The sequence below is a fragment of the Oncorhynchus mykiss genome, chromosome 17, assembly GCF_057628025.1.
Source record: "Oncorhynchus mykiss isolate SJ-2025 chromosome 17, ASM5762802v1, whole genome shotgun sequence".
Classification (NCBI taxonomy): domain Eukaryota; kingdom Metazoa; phylum Chordata; class Actinopteri; order Salmoniformes; family Salmonidae; genus Oncorhynchus; species Oncorhynchus mykiss.
Window position 1 is genome coordinate 10,252,761 of NC_143038.1, and position 19,800 is coordinate 10,272,560.

The 19,800-nt window shown below is 43.2% G+C and overlaps 3 protein-coding genes across 5 annotated transcripts; 2 read left to right on the top strand and 1 right to left on the bottom strand.

The window, feature by feature from the left end:
* The first annotated feature begins 18 nt into the window (after positions 1–18).
* On the top strand, positions 19–10,630 carry LOC110493644 (uncharacterized). 2 transcript variants are annotated; one of them, XM_021568034.3, is made up of 6 exons: positions 19–251; positions 2,370–3,084; positions 4,637–4,780; positions 5,998–9,002; positions 9,235–9,296; positions 9,388–10,630. In XM_021568034.3, the coding sequence occupies exons 2-5, from the start codon at positions 2,410–2,412 to the stop codon at positions 9,251–9,253; spliced, it is 3,843 nt and encodes a 1,280-aa protein (XP_021423709.3). In that variant the 5' UTR covers positions 19–251; positions 2,370–2,409; the 3' UTR covers positions 9,254–9,296; positions 9,388–10,630. The 2 variants fall into 2 exon arrangements, with proteins under 2 accessions (XP_021423709.3, XP_021423710.3); XM_021568035.3 differs by having other exon boundaries at positions 2,370–2,949.
* A 164-nt stretch (positions 10,631–10,794) lies between these two features.
* On the top strand, positions 10,795–15,421 carry LOC118940392 (uncharacterized). Its single transcript, XM_036949635.2, has 2 exons — positions 10,795–10,984; positions 12,948–15,421. The coding sequence occupies exons 1-2, from the start codon at positions 10,920–10,922 to the stop codon at positions 13,711–13,713; spliced, it is 831 nt and encodes a 276-aa protein (XP_036805530.2). The 5' UTR covers positions 10,795–10,919; the 3' UTR covers positions 13,714–15,421.
* Positions 15,422–17,248: 1,827 nt separating this feature from the next.
* Positions 17,249–19,791, bottom strand: LOC110493650 (group XIIB secretory phospholipase A2-like protein). Of its 2 annotated transcripts, none has more exons than XM_021568045.3 (4): positions 19,385–19,791; positions 18,408–18,484; positions 17,950–18,115; positions 17,249–17,609 (listed from the first exon to the last, which is right to left on the bottom strand). In XM_021568045.3, exons 1-4 carry the CDS (start codon positions 19,638–19,640, stop codon positions 17,491–17,493), a joined length of 618 nt encoding a protein of 205 aa, XP_021423720.2. In that variant the 5' UTR covers positions 19,641–19,791; the 3' UTR covers positions 17,249–17,490. The 2 variants fall into 2 exon arrangements, with proteins under 2 accessions (XP_021423720.2, XP_021423719.2); XM_021568044.3 differs by having other exon boundaries at positions 18,396–18,484.
* Between the last annotated feature and the right edge of the window lie 9 nt (positions 19,792–19,800).

A 19,800-nucleotide genomic window follows, 5' to 3' on the forward strand; every position in this document is an offset into this window, starting at 1 on the left:
TTCTTCGCACTCCGTTCTATTGGTGGCAGTATAGATCCTATGAAGCGGAAATCATAGAACAATAGACGATGTAGACAGGAAACGAGTTTGTTGGTTGACCAGTTGCCTTTATAACAAATTTAACCTAATCTATACAATTTATATGAAAGTCAAAGCACTCCGATTTTTAAGAGAGACTGGTATGCTAGTCTTGCTACCACAAGATCCAGAATGAGACGGTGAACAAAGACCTGCGCGAGGGTAGCATCGAGGTAAACAACCATTAGCTATAGTCAATGTTTGCAACCACTTATTGTGGAAAATGTGCAATGTGGCAATTTCATGAATTTGTCGATATTCTCACATGCTTGCATTTACAGACGTTAGCTAGCAAGGTATATGCCAGCCTGCTCTGAAAATTACATTACAAACTAGCTAGGTAGTTAACATTTGCTAACGTTAGCTGGCTTACGCTTGCACATTTCAGCTGACATTCAGAACAATAATGTACAAGCAAGCGAAGTTATCATAGAAGACAAATGCAACTACATACAGTTGAAGTCGGAAGTTAACATACGCCTTAGCCAAATACATTTAAACTGTTTTTCTGAATTCCTGACATTTAAGCCTCGTAAAAAAAAAAAACGTTTTATGTCAGTTAGGATCACCACTATTTTAAGAATGTGAAATGTCAGAATAATAGTAGCGAGAATGATTTATTTCAGCTTTTATTTATTTCATCACATTCCCAGTGGGTCAGAAGTTTACTTATTACAATTAGTATTTGGTAGCATTGCCTTAATTGTTTAACTTGGGTCAAATGTTTCAGGTAGCCTTCCACAAGCTTCCCCCAATAAGTTGGGTGAATTTTAGCCCATTCCTCCTGACAGAGCTGGTGTAACTGAGTCAGGTTTGTAGGCCTCCTTGCTTGCGCACGCTTTTTCAGTTCTGCCCACAAATGGTCTATAGGATTGAGATCAGAGCTTTGTGGTGGCCACTCCAATACCTTGACTTTGTTGTCCTTAAGCCATTTTGCCACAGCTTTGGAAGTATGCTTGGGGTCATTGTCCATTTGGAAAACCTATTTGCGACCAAGCTAACTTCCTGACTGATGTCTGGAGATGGTGCTTCAATATATCCACATAATTTTCTTCCTCGTGATGCAATCTATTTTGTGAAGTGTACCACGCCCTCCTGCAGCAAAGCACCCTCACAACATGATGCTGCCACCCCCGTGCTTCACAGTTGGGATGATGTTCTTTGGCTTGCAAGCCTCCCCCTTTTTCCTCCAAACAGATTGATGGTGATTATGGCCAAACAGTTCTATTTGTTTCATCAGATCAGAGGACATCTCCAAAAAGTACTTTCTTTGTCCCCATGTGCAGTTGCAAAACGTAGTCTGGCGGTTTTGGAGCAGTGGCTTCTTCCTTGCTGAGCGGCCTTTCAGGTTATGTCGATATAGGACTTGTTTTACTGTGGATATAGATACTTTTGTACCTGTTTTCTCCAGCATCTTCACAAGGTCCTTTGCTGCTGTTCTGGGATTGATTTGCACTTTTCGCACCAAAGTACGTTCATCTCTAGGAGACAGGACGTGTCTCATTCCTGAGCAGTATGACGGCTGAGTGGTCCCTTGGTGTTTATACTTGCGTACTATTGTTTGTACAGATGAACATGGTGCCTTCAGGCGTTTGGAAATTGCTCCCAAGGATGAACCAGACTTGTGGAGGCCTACGATTTTTTTTCTGAGGTCTTGGCTGTTTTCTTTTGATTTTCCCATGATGTCAAGCAGAGGCACTGAGTTTGAAGGTAGGCCTTGAAATACATCCACAGGTACACCTCTAATTTTCTCAAATTATGTCTAATTGACTCAAAAAATGTCAATTAGCCTATCAGATGCTTCTAAAGCCATGACATAATTTTCTGGAATTTTCCAAGCTGTTTAAAGGCACAGTCAATTTAGTGTAAGTAAACTTCTGACCCAATAGAATTGTGATACAGTGAAATAATCGGTTTGTAAACAATTGTTGGAAAAATTACTTGTCATGCACAAAGTCGATGTCCTAACCGACTTGCCAAAACTATAGTTTATTAACAAGAAATTTGTGGAGTGGATGAAAAACAAGTTTTAATGACTCCAACCTAAGTGTAAGTAAATTTCCGACTTCAACTGTATATATTGGAACGTAATTTGTTTGTTTAGAAGCCTGTTAATTCGTTTGAGTCCTTAGTGATGTCTTGCCTTGAACGTGCATTTATGGGCAACTAACATCTAATTCATCCATAATCAACAGCAAACATGTTTATATTCATCACATACTTAACGTTAGTGTTTATATAGTTGTCACCCAGACACACAGTACAGTTCACCACCTCTTTATTCTCTGCAGTGAACCTGGAGTATCAGCCCAGCTCAGGCACCTTGGCAGAATGGATCCAGAGAAGCACAGTCACCAGAGGGAGTATAGAGAACCAAAGGCATGCAGTCAGAGGAGAGAGTATGAAGAACCAGAGAGGTACAGTCGGCGGAGGGAGTACGGAGGACTGAGCTCAGGACAATGGGACGATAGCCTTGAGAAGAGAGGCAATGGCCAGGCTATGCCCCGAGAGCCCTACAGCGAATACTCCAGCATGAGGCGAACTAGAGAAGGTGGGAAGGAGTATGGTGCTTCCTCTGCTATGAGCCACATCATGTACCCATCATCCAGAGACTGGAGCAAAGGCTCATTGAGGGGTAGCAGTGGTCCCTTCTCCCCAGACACAGATAGGGATGTTGATGGAGATCCTGTGGAACTCAGTGTGGAGGACCTGGAACTCGCTCGTAAGAAGAAGGAGTTGCAGGTCATAGAGGAAAAGATAGCTCGCAAGAAAGCTGTTCTTGCTCTGCAAAAAGTTAAACGCAGAGCTAAGGACATGCCTGAAACACAGGCTGCATCCGCAACAGCGAAGGGCATGTCTAAACAGAGGAAGGTGAGCGATACAACATTCCAAAGATACAGTAATGTCGCGGACCAGTCGTCACGCATATGCCTACCTCTTAAACGGAGGGTGCTGGACATTCTGAATAAGCTCAGAAGAACACCGGTACGGTACCTACTGCGTAAGGTATGTACCTATTAGTTCTGTATTTATTAATCAGGGTTGGGTTCAATTCTGAATTGGTAATTGGTCATTAATTCCCATAAGTTTTGGATTTGAATCGGTCACACCCCACAGGAAGCAGAATTAAAGGGATAGTTCATGCAAAAATCTAGATTTGGGTTGAATTCCCCTTAATTTTTTCTCTAGATCGTTATGTTCATGTTGACATCATGTATGGTGACCAATACTGTTTGACATGTTGTAGCCCTACAAGCTCGCTGTCATGTGTACAGTTAATAACGTGTAAGTACATTTATTTAACGTTCCGTCTTGGGGCATTCAGTCTTCGGGCGTTCAAGTTAAGTCACGCTGAAATTACTATTAATCAAAGATGGATTTCAATGTTTGCTCAAATGTTTGCTCGCACACACTCCATTACTACTTCCTGTCTGTTGCAGCACGTCGCCCATATTGCGAGGCTGATTAGTTAGGCCAAACAGGTGGGAAACACACAGGTGTGCGTGCAAAGCAATAACAGAAATTGGAATCCATGTTTGATTTGGAAGGAAGGGGGGTAGAATCCATCAATTGAATATAATTATTTTCTGGGCACTGCTCGGCGAATCAACCGTCTACCAACCACGGAAAGTCCCTCCGACGTGAGAAAAGTGTCACCAAACAGGCACAGTCTAGGGTCGGGAAATAAGACGCAAGGTGGGTAAGGGCTATACTGCTAGACCCCTGGGCTGAACATGTCCTTCAAACACTTCCTTTTTTTAAACTCATCCTCCTAAAACGAGTTATAATTATAGTGGTCTGGAGATATTCAAAGCTAGTTATGTAGGTTGTCTCTAATTATGAATCATTCACTTTACGTCTTATTCAATGTAATGATAGAAAAACATACATTTCTCAGAATGCATTAGATTAAACACCCCAGAATGGAAGTGAACATTTCATGACAAAAATACAAACAAAATACTGTTTGACATCATTGAGTTATAATCAAACTAACATTTTAAAATGGTATCTGTATTCTTTAGTAAGAGGTGTCAGGTGATTTTGACAAAGTATTTGTCAAAGGTTTGTCTATTTTAAATTCTGCTTATAAACCATTCGAATTCAAATTTCAATTAATGGGTTGAATTTCATAAAATTCCGAGTCGACCTCAACACTGTTATGAATACATTTTCCCTGATAGATCCAAAATAAGTTGATGGATTGTGAACAATGCCAAAAAAGCCTTTGTGCCAATAATCAAGGTACTAGCGTGTAGCGTAAAACATTGAAAAGCCTTTATTGTTTGTCTCATGCATAGCAAAAATAAGAAATGCACCAATGCGTTGTGACTACAACAGCCTTCATCAGGATGACCATCAGATCTTTCCTGATGTTTGGATTCGGATTTTCTACTACATGGGCTTAGCAGCAGACCCCCTTTTCTCCAAACACAGTTCTAAGATCAGTTACCCAAAGCCATTAAGAGTCTGGGGTAAAAAAAAAAACTGACCTTGGATCACTATTCAGAGACAACTGCATTACACATACTAAAATATTGTCTCTATTTTCCTCTAGGATACCCCTGCCAAGCTGAAGAAACAAAACAAGATGCGAGCATTGGAGCTGATGATTAGCGCTCCCCTAGAAAATGAAGAGGCCCATCCTCTGAGACTGAGAGTGAAGGGTTTAATGAACCAACGACGCTCTCCCAACAATGAGGTATGATGCCATCACAAAACATAGAGATGGGCAAAAGTATCATAAGGAAGTCAAGAAAACCATGGCCCCCGATTTAATGCAATTGATTTCTCCCATTGACACCCATTCCAAATACGCAGGATATGAAGTGCCTACTTACTTGTACGCTTCATAATATTTTTTGTGTTCTTATAAGTATAGTTTTTTTCTAAAATGTCATGGCTATATTAGTGTTATCCCTGTCAGCCACCTGATGCATCAATTGCTACCTAGCATGCGAACAGTCATTTAGATGGACTTGTAGCATAGCTAGCCAGCTAAAAGCCAATCATTGCAGAATGACTCATTCTGAGTAAAATGCATTTGACAAAATGCAACCAAATACATTCGTTGTGACAATCAGATGAACATAGCAAGCCCATGATAACACAAAGGTAGTGTGAAATGCACACATAAGCGATACGTAAATGAAGCAACATTTGATGGCGCGGTGCTGATCAAACACATTTTTGTTTGTTTTAGTGCTGAGCGATTAGTGCTTTTTTGGATTTTAAACATGAAATGCATTGTGGGTTGAATGCTCTTAACAGAGTAAAACAATGACTAAAAGTACCATGATGGTTGTGACTGCCAATTACTGCTTATCACTTATTAACCATTTATTCACATTACTTTAATTTAATAAAATATTTCAGTTGTGTATATTACATTTGTTTTATTTGATGACTAATTCATTCCAAGTCATCTCATCTCTATCGAGCTGCTGCCTATGCTGTCTTACAAAATCGCTATTTTGTAGTTCTTCAAAGTAAATACTTTGAATAGGCATACTTTTATGACTGCTGAATACCAACTAGATCATGTATTTTCAGGTAGAGATAGCTCACAGAGCAACAGCTGCTCTCTATATCACCTCGCAATTGTGCATTCTTCTCTCTTCAGTAGCAGGCATAAAAGAAAGACCGGACAAGTAGATGTGCAATGGATTATGGTCATTGTAGTTAATTACCACATTTTATGCGCTAAACCATGTATAATATTGGCCTGTTGGAAACTACAATTCCCTACTACATCGCGCAGTTCAGGCTGGATCTGATATCTTGAGAAATTGTGCGATGTGCGCATTGAGCTCACTGAAAAAAACTGAACAAAATGGTATTCAAATAATTGAACATAATCAACATTTTGGTTAATCGCCCAGCACTAGTTTGTTTATATTTCTTCATGTTTCCTGTTAGGTGGTCGCTAATGATAAACAACATAATCCAACCATTCAGAGGCCAGTTCACTCACTCAGGACACAGGAGAAAGACATAGCAGCCACAGGCTTCCAGCGCTTCCTCAATGTCCTCAATGAAGGTGTGGACCTCAACAAGCTCTCAAAGATCGTCAACGACGAAAATGAGCTACTCATTGTGGGCGAGGAGCTACCACAAGTTTGGCCGACTCTGCTCGAGGGTCATGTTGACTACAGTAGGTCCAAGTCTTCTCCGTTTGAGGAGAAGAAGGTGAGGCTTGAGGATGAGCAGCGGTACGAGCGGATGCAGACCCTGCTGGAGATCGTTGGGCTGGACTTGGGGGTTGAGGAGTTGGGTCGGCTGACAGACAGGACCAATGATAGGCTATATGGAAAGATGGGAGACTTGAAAAGGGACAGAGCCAGAGAAGGGGAAAGTCCTGCGAGAGAGGGATGCAGGCAAAGATGCTCTAGTACCAGAGACAAGGACAGAGTCAGAGAAAGAGACAGATCTGAGAGAAACCGAAAGGGAGACGGGCACAGACACTCCAGTACCAGAGAGAGCGACAAGGACATACCGGTAGTCAGAGAAACAAACAGATCAGAAAGGAACAGAGATAAAGACGGGGACAGAGACCCAGAGAAGGACTGGGACGGAGGCCGAGAGAGAGACCGGGACAGATCTAGGAGAGACGGGGGCAGATACAGATCTGAGAGAGATGGGGACAGAGACCCAGAGAAAAGCAGAGACGGAGGCCGAGAGAAAGACCGGGACAAAATGAGAGACCGGGACAGATACAGATCTGAGAGAGACAGAAAACGAGAGATAGCCAAGGATATAGACAGGTGGCTGCAAAGGACCAGAGACGGAGACAAACGCTCTAGGACCAGAGACTGGGACAGAGAGAGATCTGAGAGGGATAGGTATGGGGATGAGTCCAGGGAACGCTCCATTGAGCTCTACTCATACTCCATGGACCCTATATTCCCTGTTTCTCATCCCCATGCATCTATGATGGCTACCTACTCCACCACCCAGTACTCTCAGTATATGGCATACCACAGCAGCCCCTACACCATGGCCTTCCCTCCAGGGTGCGGTTATCCCGCTGGTATTATGCCCCCTGGTATTATGCCCCCTGGTATTATGCCCCCTGGTATTATGCCCCCTGGTATCATGCCCCCTGGTACCATGCTTCCTGGAATCATGCCAGCTGGTGCCATGCTGCCTAGTAACAAGCCCTGCCAACCTAACCCCCCTGGGTATCCACCCTACACCAACTTCCCCCCATATTACTCTAATGGCACCACAGCCTTAAACCAGACATACACATACACCCAGCCTGCCAGCACTCGAGCAGTCTTAAGTCAGAGATACACATACATCCAACCCACTAGAAACCGCAGGAAAAAGACACAGAAGCATGCCCGAGGGAAAGTGTCCTGTCAGATGATGACAAAGAAGTCCCCCGCGGTTTTGACCACTCAGATAGCGACAAAGAAGTACCCCCCTGAACCAGGGTCCAAGATTAAAGCAAAGGGGAGAAACAATATATTCTTCACAGGTATATTCATGAAGAGTTATCACAGTCATCTAAGGAAGTTCCAGTATTATTTGAAACGGCTTGCGAAGAGGAGGAATAAGGTTCACCAGCGCAAAAGAAAGCGATTGCTTGCAGAAGCAGCAGGGAGAGTGGCCCCTCACTTCCCCTTTGAACCGGAGCCCAAGAAAGACGGGGAGAAACTACATGCTGACACTTCTGAAGAAGTGGTTCCTCAGGAAGCTGCAAAGAATGTGGAGGCACCATCTGAAACAGGGCCTAAGAAAGAACCAGAAGGTGAGAAACTACATGCTGACACTGCTGAAGAAGTGGTTCCTCAGGAAGCTGCAAAGAATGTGGAGGCACCATCTGAAACAGGGCCTAAGAAAGAACCAGAAGGTGAGAAACTACATGCTGACACTGCTAAAGAAGTGGGCCCTCAGGAAGCTGCAAAGAATGTGGAGGCAACATCTGAAACAGGGCCTAAGAAAGAACCAGAAGGTGAGAAACTACATGCTGACACTGCTAAAGAAGTGGGCCCTCAGGAAGCTGCAAAGAATGTGGAGGCACCATCTGAAACAGGGCCTAAGAAAGAACCAGAAGGCGAGAAACAACATGCTGATGCTGCAGAGAAAGTGGCTCCTCAGGTGACTGCGATGGACACTGTGGCCCCCTCTGAAATGGGCCCCAAGAAAAAAAAGTTGTATCCAGGTATCTTCATGAAGATTCTAATGAGACGTCTAAAGAGGCAACAGTGCAAGATAAAAGGGAAGAAGAAGCATTTTGCAAAGAGGAGGAAAAAGGCTTTCCAGTACAAGGGGAAGAGACCATTGGTAGACACTAAGGAAAAAGTGCCTCTTCTAGAGGCTGCAAAGGACTCTGGGAACCCCTCTGAACCATGGCCCAAGAAAAAGAAAAAAAAGAAAACACTAGAGGAAAAAGGAGGTATATACTACCCAGGGATATTCATAAGGGTACACAGAACCTATTTGACAAGGGGGAAACTGGCAAAGGCAAAAGCAGCTGCTGAAGGCACTGAGGCCATTTCTGAACCAGCACCCATGATTGAAGGGGGGGGAGGAATGACAGAAGGGGAGGAACTGCTTGCAGACACACTAGAGAAAGGGGTTCCTCAAGTGGCTACAAATGACTCTGGGCTTCCCCCTGAACCAGGGCCCTACAAAGAACCAGAAAGAGAGGAAGAAACTATGTTAGAAGAGGAGAAACTGCTTGCAGATCATGTGGCGAAAGTGTCTGTAAAGGGCCCTCAGGTCCTCTTGGAACCAAAGGCTGAGAAAGACCGAGAAGGAGAGGACGATGCAATTATAGATGGTGAGAAACTGCTAGCAGACCCTGTGGAGAAAGTGGCTATAACAGGCCCTGGCTTGCTCTCTGAACCAGAGGCTGAGAAGGAGACAAGGGGAGAAACAACCAGTGGCATGAGAATTAATGAAGGAAAAATAAGGTTGGTGCTTTTTTATTTTTTTACTTTTGTATTGCATTGTAATTGTTGGAATTAATGTCTTTGGTATGGAAGTGAAGTTCTCCCTTGGGTAATCTGAATGAATCTTAGTGAAAACCTGGGTATGTTGACCTTTTGTCTACCTATAACTTAGTGTTCACCATTCATCCACATTTTTGTCCTTGTTACGGCAAAAAGCCTTTTAATGACATTGAATTTCTTAAATGTTCCTCAGCTTGAAGAGTTCAACCTGAAGATGGGCACGCCTAACACAGCCTCAAAGGATGGCTAGCTGTTGTAAGTAAAAGCACCAGAAAGACATCTGTTTCAAGAGAACGATTGTTTTCTATAGCGAGTCATTCGTCTCAACTATTTCTCTATTCTGCAGATCTTCACTTGGCATCATGAGCTCATCGCACACTAGAATAGAACCTGCTGCTGACCCATCCAGACCCTATGGACATCAGTTGGCTTACATTCTTACCTATCAACCATTTAATAGATTTGTAATCACTAAAAAAATATTTGTTAAAGTTTAGCCTCATCCTTAAATGCTTTGTATTGAATTTATTTTCAGTGTAACTTATTGATATTGTGTGTGGGGTATGGGTAGGGTCTAGCACATTCATATATGCTAAGTACCTTTAGCGCCGATTGATGATAGTATCTTCTGGCCGGGGGAGTTTAATTAAGAGCCCCGACCCTTGCACTAAACGTTAACACGCATCGCTTGCGGCCTGATTTTGGAACATAAGGAACTATCTTTCAGCGTTGGACAAAAATGCACATTTATTGGGTTAGGGTTCCCACACGGCCATATTTCCATGTTACAGTGCTTGTTTACGGAAAACGGACGGAAGACGGAGTCGACTACCTTTGCTAATTACCGATCTGCATCTCCAAAACCCTGTGTGTAAACAGAAGATGGACACCACAAACTCGTTGTCACTGAAAGATACTGTCGGCTGCAACTGTTAAAACCGGTTTCATAAACTGGGTGGTTTGAGGCATGAATTCGGATTGGCTGAAAGCCATGGTATATCAGACCATATACCATGGGTATGACTAAACATTTAGTTTTACTGCTCTAATTACATTGGTAACCAGTTTATAACAGCAATAAGGCTCCTCTGGGGGTTTGATGTAGGGCCAATATACCACGGCTAAGGGCTGTGTCCAGGCACTTCGTGTTGCGTCGTGCTTAAGAACAGTCCTTAGCCCTGGTATATTGGCCATATACCACAACTCCTCGGGCCTTATTGCTTAAATAACAGAGTAAGTGTACATTTTGCATATGAAAGTAGATGCCTTGATGTTTCTAGAACCGTACTGCAATTTAGATGGGAGTATTTGGCTGCCAGAGACAATTTTCCTGTTCTAAACCAAATAAGGGCCTGGAGTTTATTTGGTCTGGTCATGTGGTCAAGAAAAATTCCTGGCCCTAGATATAGTACATGTGTATCAATGGGATGAAAATACTATTGACGGCATTATGTTTCTAAGTTATCATGCCTGATAGCTAAAAGTAAGAACTGCCCATGTTTCATTCCCCAGTGCAGTCAGCCCTCCTATTTCTATAGATCTTTCACTTTGTAAATATGTAATTGAATAAAATATTCGGTCTATTGTAAGTGTGTAGTGTATCATATTTCAAATTAACTTCAACCCATTGAGCTTCACATTCCTTTTCAGGGACAACTTCCATTGGTTTTGTATTAGATAATTCCATGCACTTTCGCATTCTGCCCTATTGGTGGCAGTATTGGATTTTTGATCCTATGAAGCTATAATTAACCTAGAAGCAGGGGCCTGGAAACGAGTTTGTTTGATCAGTTGCCGTTCTAACAAATGTAACTATATACAATAGTATTTTCTGACTGGTTGTGTGCATGCAAGTTGTTTGAACCCTCAAGATCCAGAATGAGACGGCGAACACATAAAGGCCTGCGCGAGGGTAGCATTAGCGCAGAAGGGGCACACTGGAGGTAAACCACAATTACAAGCAATGCTTGCGCCTTTTAGGTGGCCACGTGACTATTTCGATTTGGCTATTTTAGATATTTGTTGATATTCCCCTGCCTGTCATGCTTACATTTACACTATTTAGCTAGCAAGCTATATGTGGGCCTGCACTGAAAATTACATCACTAACTAGCGCATTTCAGCTGACATTCAAAACAATATCTTACAAGCGGGTTAGCATTATATAAGTCAAATGCAACTACCTATATATTGGAACTTGTTTGTTAGAAGCCTGTTAATTAGTTGGAGACCTTATGTCTTGCCTTGAACATGCATATCTGGGCAAAGAACATCAAATACACTGCTCAAAAAAATAAAGGGAACACTTAAACAACACAATGTAACTCCAAGTCAATCACACTTCTGTGAAATCAAACTGTCCACTTAGGAAGCAACACTGATTCACAAATTTCACATGCTGTTGTGCAAATGGAATAGACAACAGGTGGAAATTATAGGCAATTAGAAAGACACCCCCAATAAAGGAGTGGTTCTGCAGGTGGTAACCACAGACCACTTCTCAGTTCCTATGCTTCCTGGCTGATGTTTTGGTCACTTTTGAATGCTGGCGGTGCTTTCACTCTAGTGGTAGCATGAGACGGAGTCTACAACCCACACAAGTGGCTCAGGTAGTGCAGCTCATCCAGGATGGAACATCAATGCGAGCTGTGGCAAGAAGGTTTGCTGTGTCTGTCAGCGTAGTGTCCAGAGCATGGAGGCGCTACCAGGAGACGTGGAGGAGGCCGTAGGAGGGCAACAACCCAGCAGCAGGACCGCTACCTCCGCCTTTGTGCAAGGAGGAGCACTGCCAGAGCCCTGCAAAATGACCTCCAGCAGGCCACAAATGTGCATGTGTCTGCTCAAACGGTCAGAAACAGACTCCATGAGGGTGGTATGAGGGCCCGACGTCCACAGGTGGGGGTTGTGCTTACAGCCCAACAGCGTGCAGGACGTTTGGCATTTGCCAGAGAACACCAAGATTGGCAAATTCGCCACTGGCGCCCTGTGCTCTTCACAGATGAAAGCAGGTTCACACTGAGCACATGTGACAGTCTGGAGACGCCGTGGAGAACGTTCTGCTGCCTGCAACATTCTCCAGCATGACCGGTTTGGCGGTGGGTCAGTCATGGTGTGGGGTGGCATTTCTTTCCTCCATGTGCTCGCCAGAGGTAGCCTGACTGCCATTAGGTACCGAGATGAGATCATCAGACCCCTTGTGAGACCATATGCTGGTGCGGTTGGCCCTGGGTTCCTCCTAATGCAAGACAATGCTAGACCTCATGTGGCTGGAGTGTGTCAGCAGTTCCTGCAAGAGGAAGGCATTGATGCTATAGACTGGCCCGCCCGTTCCCCAGACCTGAATCCAATTTAGCACATCTGGGACATCATGTCTCGCTCCATCCACCAACGCCACGTAGCACCACAGACTGTTGAGGAGTTGGCGGATGCTTTAGTCCAGGTCTGGGAGGGGATCCCTCAGGAGACCATCCGCCACCTCATTAGGAGCATGCCCAGGCGTTGTAGGGAGGTCCTACAGGCACGTGGAGGCCACACACACTACTGCGCCTAATTTTGACTTGTTTTAAGGACATTACATCAAAGTTGGATCAGCCTGTAGTGTGGTTTTCCACTTCCACTAATTTTGAGTGTGACTCCAAATCCAGACCTCCATGGGTTGATACATTTGATTTCCATTTATAATTTTTGTGTGATTTTGTTGTCAGCACATTCAACTATGTAAAGAAAAAGTATTTAATAAGAATATTTAATTCATTCAGATCTAGGATGTGTTATTTTAGTGTTCCCTTTATTTTTTTGAGCAGTGTACATCATCAACGACAGACATGTTTATATTCATAACATACTTAATGTTATAGTTGTCACCCAGACACACAGTACAGTTCACCACCTCTTTATTCTCTGCAGTGAACCTGGAGTATCAGCCCAGCTCAGGCACCTTGGCAGAATGGATCCAGAGACATGCAGCCACCAGAGGGAGTATGGAGAACCAGGGACATGCAGTCACCAGAGGGAGTATGGAGAACCAGAGACATGCAGTCACCAGAGGGAGTATGGAGAACCAGAGACATGCAGTCACCAGAGGGAGTATGGAGAACCAGAGACATGCAGTCACCAGAGGGAGTATGAAGAACCAGAGACATGCAGTCACCAGAGGGAGTATGGAGAACCAGAGACATGCAGTCAGCGGATGGAGTATAGAGAACCAGAGACATGCAGCCACCAGAGGGAGTATAGACAACCAGAGACATGCAGGCACCAGAGGGAGTATAGAGAACCAGAGACATGTAGCCACCAGAGGGAGTATCGAGAACCAGAGACATGCAGCAGCCAGAGGGAGTATGGAGAAGCAGAGACATGCAGTCAGCGGATGGAGTATGGAGAACTAGAGACATGCAGTCACCAGAGGGAGAATGGAGAACCAGAGACATACAGTCACCAGAGGGAGAATGGAGAACCAGAGACATACAGTCACCAGAGGGAGAATGGAGAACCAGAGACATGCAGTCACCAGAGGGAGAATGGAGAACCAGAGACATGCAGTCACCAGAGGGAGAATGGAGAACCAGAGACATCCCAGAGAAGTTGGGGAGGAGTATGGTGCTTCCTCTGCTATGAGCCACATCATGAACCCATCATCCAGAGACTGGAGCAAAGGCTCATTGAGGGGTAGCAGTGGTCCCTTCTCCCCAGACACAGATGGGGACATTGATGGAGATCCTGTGGAGCTCAGTGGGGATTACCTGGAGCTCCTTCGTAAAAGGATGGAGCTGGACATCATAGAGGAACAGATTGCCGGCAAAAAAAACTGCTCTTGCTATGGAAACGTTTGGGCCTGAATCAAAGGCCATCCGTAAACAGAAGATGAAGGACAAGGAAATGTTAACACTTTTTTCCAATAAGGATGTTACTCCTAAAGCTAGGGTGAATAGCATTTTGAGAAAGCGGGCATGGACCAATGGATGTCGCTCAAAGGTATGTGCTTGTTACATCTGTATTTATGAATAGATTTATTTCCTGATGTTTGGATGAACTGTTCTGTTCCATTACATAGACTAAGGAGAGGCAGTAGAATAACCCCCAAGTGCAGATCTAGAATCAATTACCCATAAATCTGTCCCCTTAACCATTTAAAGGTAAAAAATACTAAACTGACTTTAGATCAGTATTCAGGGTAACGTAGGCTTGATCAGCATCGTACATCTTCAAATTATTTCTTAATTCTTTATTGTGTGTCCCTTTCAGGAAATGTGTCTTACATCGCAAACTCAACAGCACAACTTCACCACATATACATAAATACATTAGGGATGTGCTTCTTTCCCTTTCAAGATGATTCGATAGGTATCTAGATACATGGGCTCTGATATGATACGGGAACGATATGTTTTAGTTTGAAATGATTCGGTTTGGTTAGAGAATTAATAGATTTGGTTTGATACACTCATTTGTTGCACTGACACGTTCATTTTCCATTCTAAATTCAAATATGCTACTGATGAAGCTCATGAGCTGGGCCTCTCTGAGCTGTGTGTGTGTAAATTATATACAGTGCCTTCGGAAAGTATTCAGACCCCTTGACTTTTCCCACATTTTGTTAGTTTGATTTTTAAAATTATTACATTGTTTTTTTTTCTCATCAATCTACACAATACTCCATAAGGACAAGCAAAAACAGGTTTTTATGCATTTTTTTAATGCAAATTAATAATAAAAAAATAAAGAAATTATATTTACATACAGTGGGGCAAAAAAGTATTTAGTCAGCCACCAATTGTGCAAGTTCTCCCACTTAAAAAGATGAGAGAGGCCTGTAATTTTCATCATATGTACACTTCAACTATGACAGACAAAATGAGAAAACAAAATCCAGAAAATCACATTGTAGGATTGTTTTATGAATTTATTTGCAAATTATGGTGGAAAATAAGTATTTGGTCAATAACAAAAGTTTATCTCAATACTTTGTTACATACTCTTTGTTGGCAATGACAGAGGTCAAACATTTTCTGTAAGTCTTCCCAAGGTTTTCACACACTGTTGCTGGTATTTTGGCCCATTCCTCCATTCAGATCTCTAGAGCAGAATGTCATATGGTCAGATGAAACCAAAACATAACTTTTTGGTAAAAACTCAACTCGTCGTGTTTGGAGGACAAAGAATGCTGAGTTGCATCCAAAGAACACCATACCTACTGTGAAGCATGGGGGTGGAAACATCATGCTTTGGGGCTGTTTTTCTGCAAAGGGACCAGGACGACTGATCCGTGTAAAGGAAAGAATGAATGGGGCCATGTATCGTGAGATTTTGATTGAAAACCTCCTTCCATCTGCAAGGGCATTGAAGATGAAACGTGGCTGGGTCTTTCAGCATGACAATGATCCCAAACACACCGCCCGGGCAACGAAGGAGTGTCTTCGTAAGAAGCATTTCAAGGTCCTGGAGTGGCCTAGCCGGTCTCCAGATCTCAACCCCATAGAAAATCTTTGGAGGGAGTTGAAAGTCCGTGTTGCCCAGCTACAGGCCCGTCTGAAGATTTCACTAAAGTTTAAAATTTATAGTAATTTGAATTTGGCGCTCTGCCATTTCACTGGATGTTGGACAGGTGGGATGCTACCGTCCCACCTATCCATAAGAAGTAGCTTTAACTTCCTGACTGATGTCTTGAGATGTTGCTTCGAGAGGTCGGCCGATTATGATTTTTCAATACCGATACCGATTATTAAAAGCCGGTTGTTATTTATTTATTTATTTAATTTGTAATAATGACAATTACAACAACACTGAATTAACACTTATTTTAACTTAATATAATACATCAATAAAATCAATTTAGCCTCAAATAAATTTGGTTTAAATAATGCAAAAACAAAGTGTTGGAGTAGAAAGGAAAAGTGCAATATGTGCCTTGTAAGAAAGCTAATGTTTAAGTTCCTTGCTCAGAACATTTGAAAGCTGGTGGTTCCTTTTAACATGAGTCTTCAATATTCCCAGGTAAGAAGTTTTAGGTTGTAGTTATTATAGGACTATTTCCCACTATACCATTTGTATTTCATTAACCTTTGACTATTGGATGTTCTTATAGGCACTTTAGCATTGCCAGTGTAACAGTATAGCTTCCGTCCCTCTCCTCGCTCCTCCCTGGGCTCGAACCAGGAACACAACGACAACAGCCATCCTCGAAGCAGCGTTACCCATGCAGAGCAAGGGGAACAACCACTCCAAGTCTCAGAACAAGTTACGTTTGAAACGCCTGACAGTTGTCATATAAAGAAGCTGATTAAACAGCATGATCATTACACAGGTGCATCTTGTGAAGAGGACAATGAAAGGACACTTTAAAATGTACAGTTTTGTCACACAACACAATGCCACAGATGTCTGAAGTTTTGAGGGAGCGTGCAGACTGCAGGAATGTCCACCAGAGCTGTTGCCAGAGAATTTAGAAGTACGTCCAACCGGCCTCACAACCGCAGACAACGTGGGGGGTGCTGTGGAGCATTTTTGTCTGTAATAAAGCCCTTTTGTGGGGAAAAAAATATTTCTGATTGCCTGGGCCTGGCTGTGGGTGGGCCTGGCTGCCAAGTGGGTGGGCCTGTGCCCTCCGAGGCCCACCCATGGCTACACCCCTACCCAGTCATGTGAAATCCATAAGTTAGGGCCTAATGCATTTATTTCAATTGACTTATTTCCCTATATGAACTCTTAGAAATTGTTGCATGGTGCTATTACATTTTTGTTCAGTATAGTAGTACTACCCTAGGATTTGTCTTCTGGCCATATCCTTTGAGGATTCATATTGAAGCTTTTTTCAGTGTACTGTATGTTCAGATTGCTTTTATGTTATTATGGCATGGGCAGTACCAGGAGGTTGTTTTAGTTATAAAAGCCAGGAAACTGACTATTTTTAATTCCGAGATTCTATTTCTATAGAACCTGTCCTGTTTCACTTTGTATCTCAGGACTAAGAGTGGAGTAATGTATAATTTCTACGTAATGGGGCTAATATTGTTTTTTATCATGAATTAAGTTATGGCGAGACAAAACACAGTTGAACTTAATAGAAAATGTGTGTCAGTCATCTTTGTAAGTTCATGTACAGTATATTTGTGTGCATTCTGTGTTCCCCTGTTTTCAGGAAGAGATGCAGTCTGAAGCACATGGCATTCTCAGATTTTCCACAACTCAAGAAGACAAATACAAGATTGTATTGTAGTACATGTTTTTTTGCAGATTTAAAAAATAAACCCAACAATTATTGCAAATATACAGCACTTGTTCTGTTAAACAAAACCAAGTAAAACACACCAAATAAATTACACAAATAGCCAAGTCGCATCTCCAGCAGTCATTTGGAGTGACGTATCCCATATAACTTGGTGAATAGGATAGCTGTGCGTGTGTTGTGTGCATATATATGCGAGTGTGTGTGTATGTCTATAACCCTAACTTAAAGCTCATCCCTCTCCTCTCCTTCACAGAGGCAGGCTTCCCTCTGGCTATTCATGTAGGGCCTGCAGCCCAGAGTCCAGACTGTGTTGAACAGGGTGTCAGCTACCGTCTCACAGGCTAGAAGGTAAAGAGGGACATGGGGATGAGCGATAATTACTGGCCTATTTAAACATCTTGAGCAAAATATCAATAGGCCTGATGAAAGTGCAATAAAGTTCAGGTATAGGACTGTAGGTGTAATCTGTGGCTCTGTATGAAAGTGTACAAGCTGTCAAATCTTTGATTTTTCCTTAATTCCTTGCACCCCCTCAAAGTTCATTGGAGAAAGTTTGAGGGGAGGGACATTGGCGCCTCTTGCACTGGACTTTGAGAGGGAGTTGAGGAATCAAGGGCTTGACGGCTTCTACACTTTTCAGACTGTGGAACTTTCCATGTACACTGCATCAGGTTGACTGACCTTCGACCTTTGACATGAAGCCCAGGCTCTTCTTGAGGTCAGAGCAGATGCTGTGGAGACACCAGCGGAACTTGGAGTCGCAGCGGTACTTGTTGGAGCCGCAGGTGTCGTAACACATATCCAGCTGGTTGCAACACTTAGTCATGGCAGGGATACCCAGATCAACCTTTATGGAACAGGACAAGTGTGGTGAGTGTGTGTGCATGACTACATTGATTAAAGTGGATTTAACAAGTGACAATAAGGGATCATAGCGTTCACCTGGTCAGTGTTCCTAATGTTTTGTACACTGAGTGTATGTGCATTGTTCAATCTGTATATTATTGGAGTTGTATGACCAATGTACTATTTTGATTTGCATTCTATAAAAATACTTGATTGTTGAAATGTTTCACTGAGCATTAAAGTGTGTGTGCGTGTGTTTCCAATCATCTATATATGCATACACTATTGGGTACCGGAAGGCCTAGGAAGTAGGAGCTGCATCCGTTGGGCTCCTGCATCTGGTAGTCAGGGCGAGGAAGAGCAGCTTTACCTGAGGTAGAAAGAATGTTAGAGTTCAATTCAAGAAATGCCATGAGGAATATTTGAATTCCACTTATGTTTTTAAATTCCAATGAGGAAAATGGTAACTGGAATTTGACTGAATTGACTTGAAATGGAACGGAACCCAACCTTGATCGCCATTCACACTTGATTGACCAACTCAGCAAAGACCAGCCTACTGGGCACAGATGTCAATTCAAAGTCTAATCCACATTGGTTCAACGTAATTTCATTGACATGATGTTGATTCAACCAGTGTGTGCCCAATGGGAGGTTGGATGTCCGTAAGTTATGTCAGACAACAGACGTTGTTGTGGAAGATTATCAGTTCATAAATGGTGGTAACCAAAACAGGGTCCATGGTCAATACAGGTAAAGTCCATGGACATATGATATCAATGGTGAAGACTACAGCCTAGCTGTGAATCGCTGACTATTTCACACTTTACCTCTGCCAGCTATCTCTCCTTGCTCATAGTCCACTGACTAAGGTGCATTATCAGATGTGAGGTGATAAAGGTTATTAGTAATGTAAAATGAATTCCTAGTATAAACTCTCCCTAATCAGTTATACGGCGTTCTTGCATTTAAGAGTTTGAATGGCTTTAACATGAGGATATGTTAAGACTTCAGAAAATCTTAATGTCTCCATTGTGTACCATCTCCCTAATCTATAATGGATCTCTCCCTGCTGGATAATCATTACACAATTTGAATTTAGGATCACATGGAAGCGGTCTGTACAAAACAGATTATCTCGGCTGACTAATCACAAGCCTGGTCTAGATCTAGATGGACTTGTTTAGCTAACTCCTCTAACTATCGTTGGCATGCCACGCATATGATACATGTATGATAGGCTAGCCAGAGGAGTTGGTCATGTTCTTACCATATCGACAGCGGTACTGGCACACTCCATCACGTCCGCCCATAAGCTCCAGCATGGAGTCAAAGTATCCATTGACGGCTTCAAAGCCTCCCCTAACGGAGTTCAGTCCCCACTCGTCCTCATCCTCTGCCTGGGAGGGGTCGACAGGGGCCTGGCTTGGGTCCACTGGTGCAGGTTCCTCAGCGTCCTGGGAGAGGGTCTCCTGGATGGAGAGGCTCAAAACCAGAAGGAGAGCAAGGGAGGCCCAGTGTATCATATTGAGGTTCAGAGAAGCGAAGGGACAGCTAGGGACACAGCGTTGATGATCCACAGAGTTCAGCTGGAGGAATGAGAGAAGCACAAACACAGAGAGAGAGGGAACGAGACAACTCACTCTGTCACGTCAACCGGCACCCAGACCTGGACTTTGAGCTAGA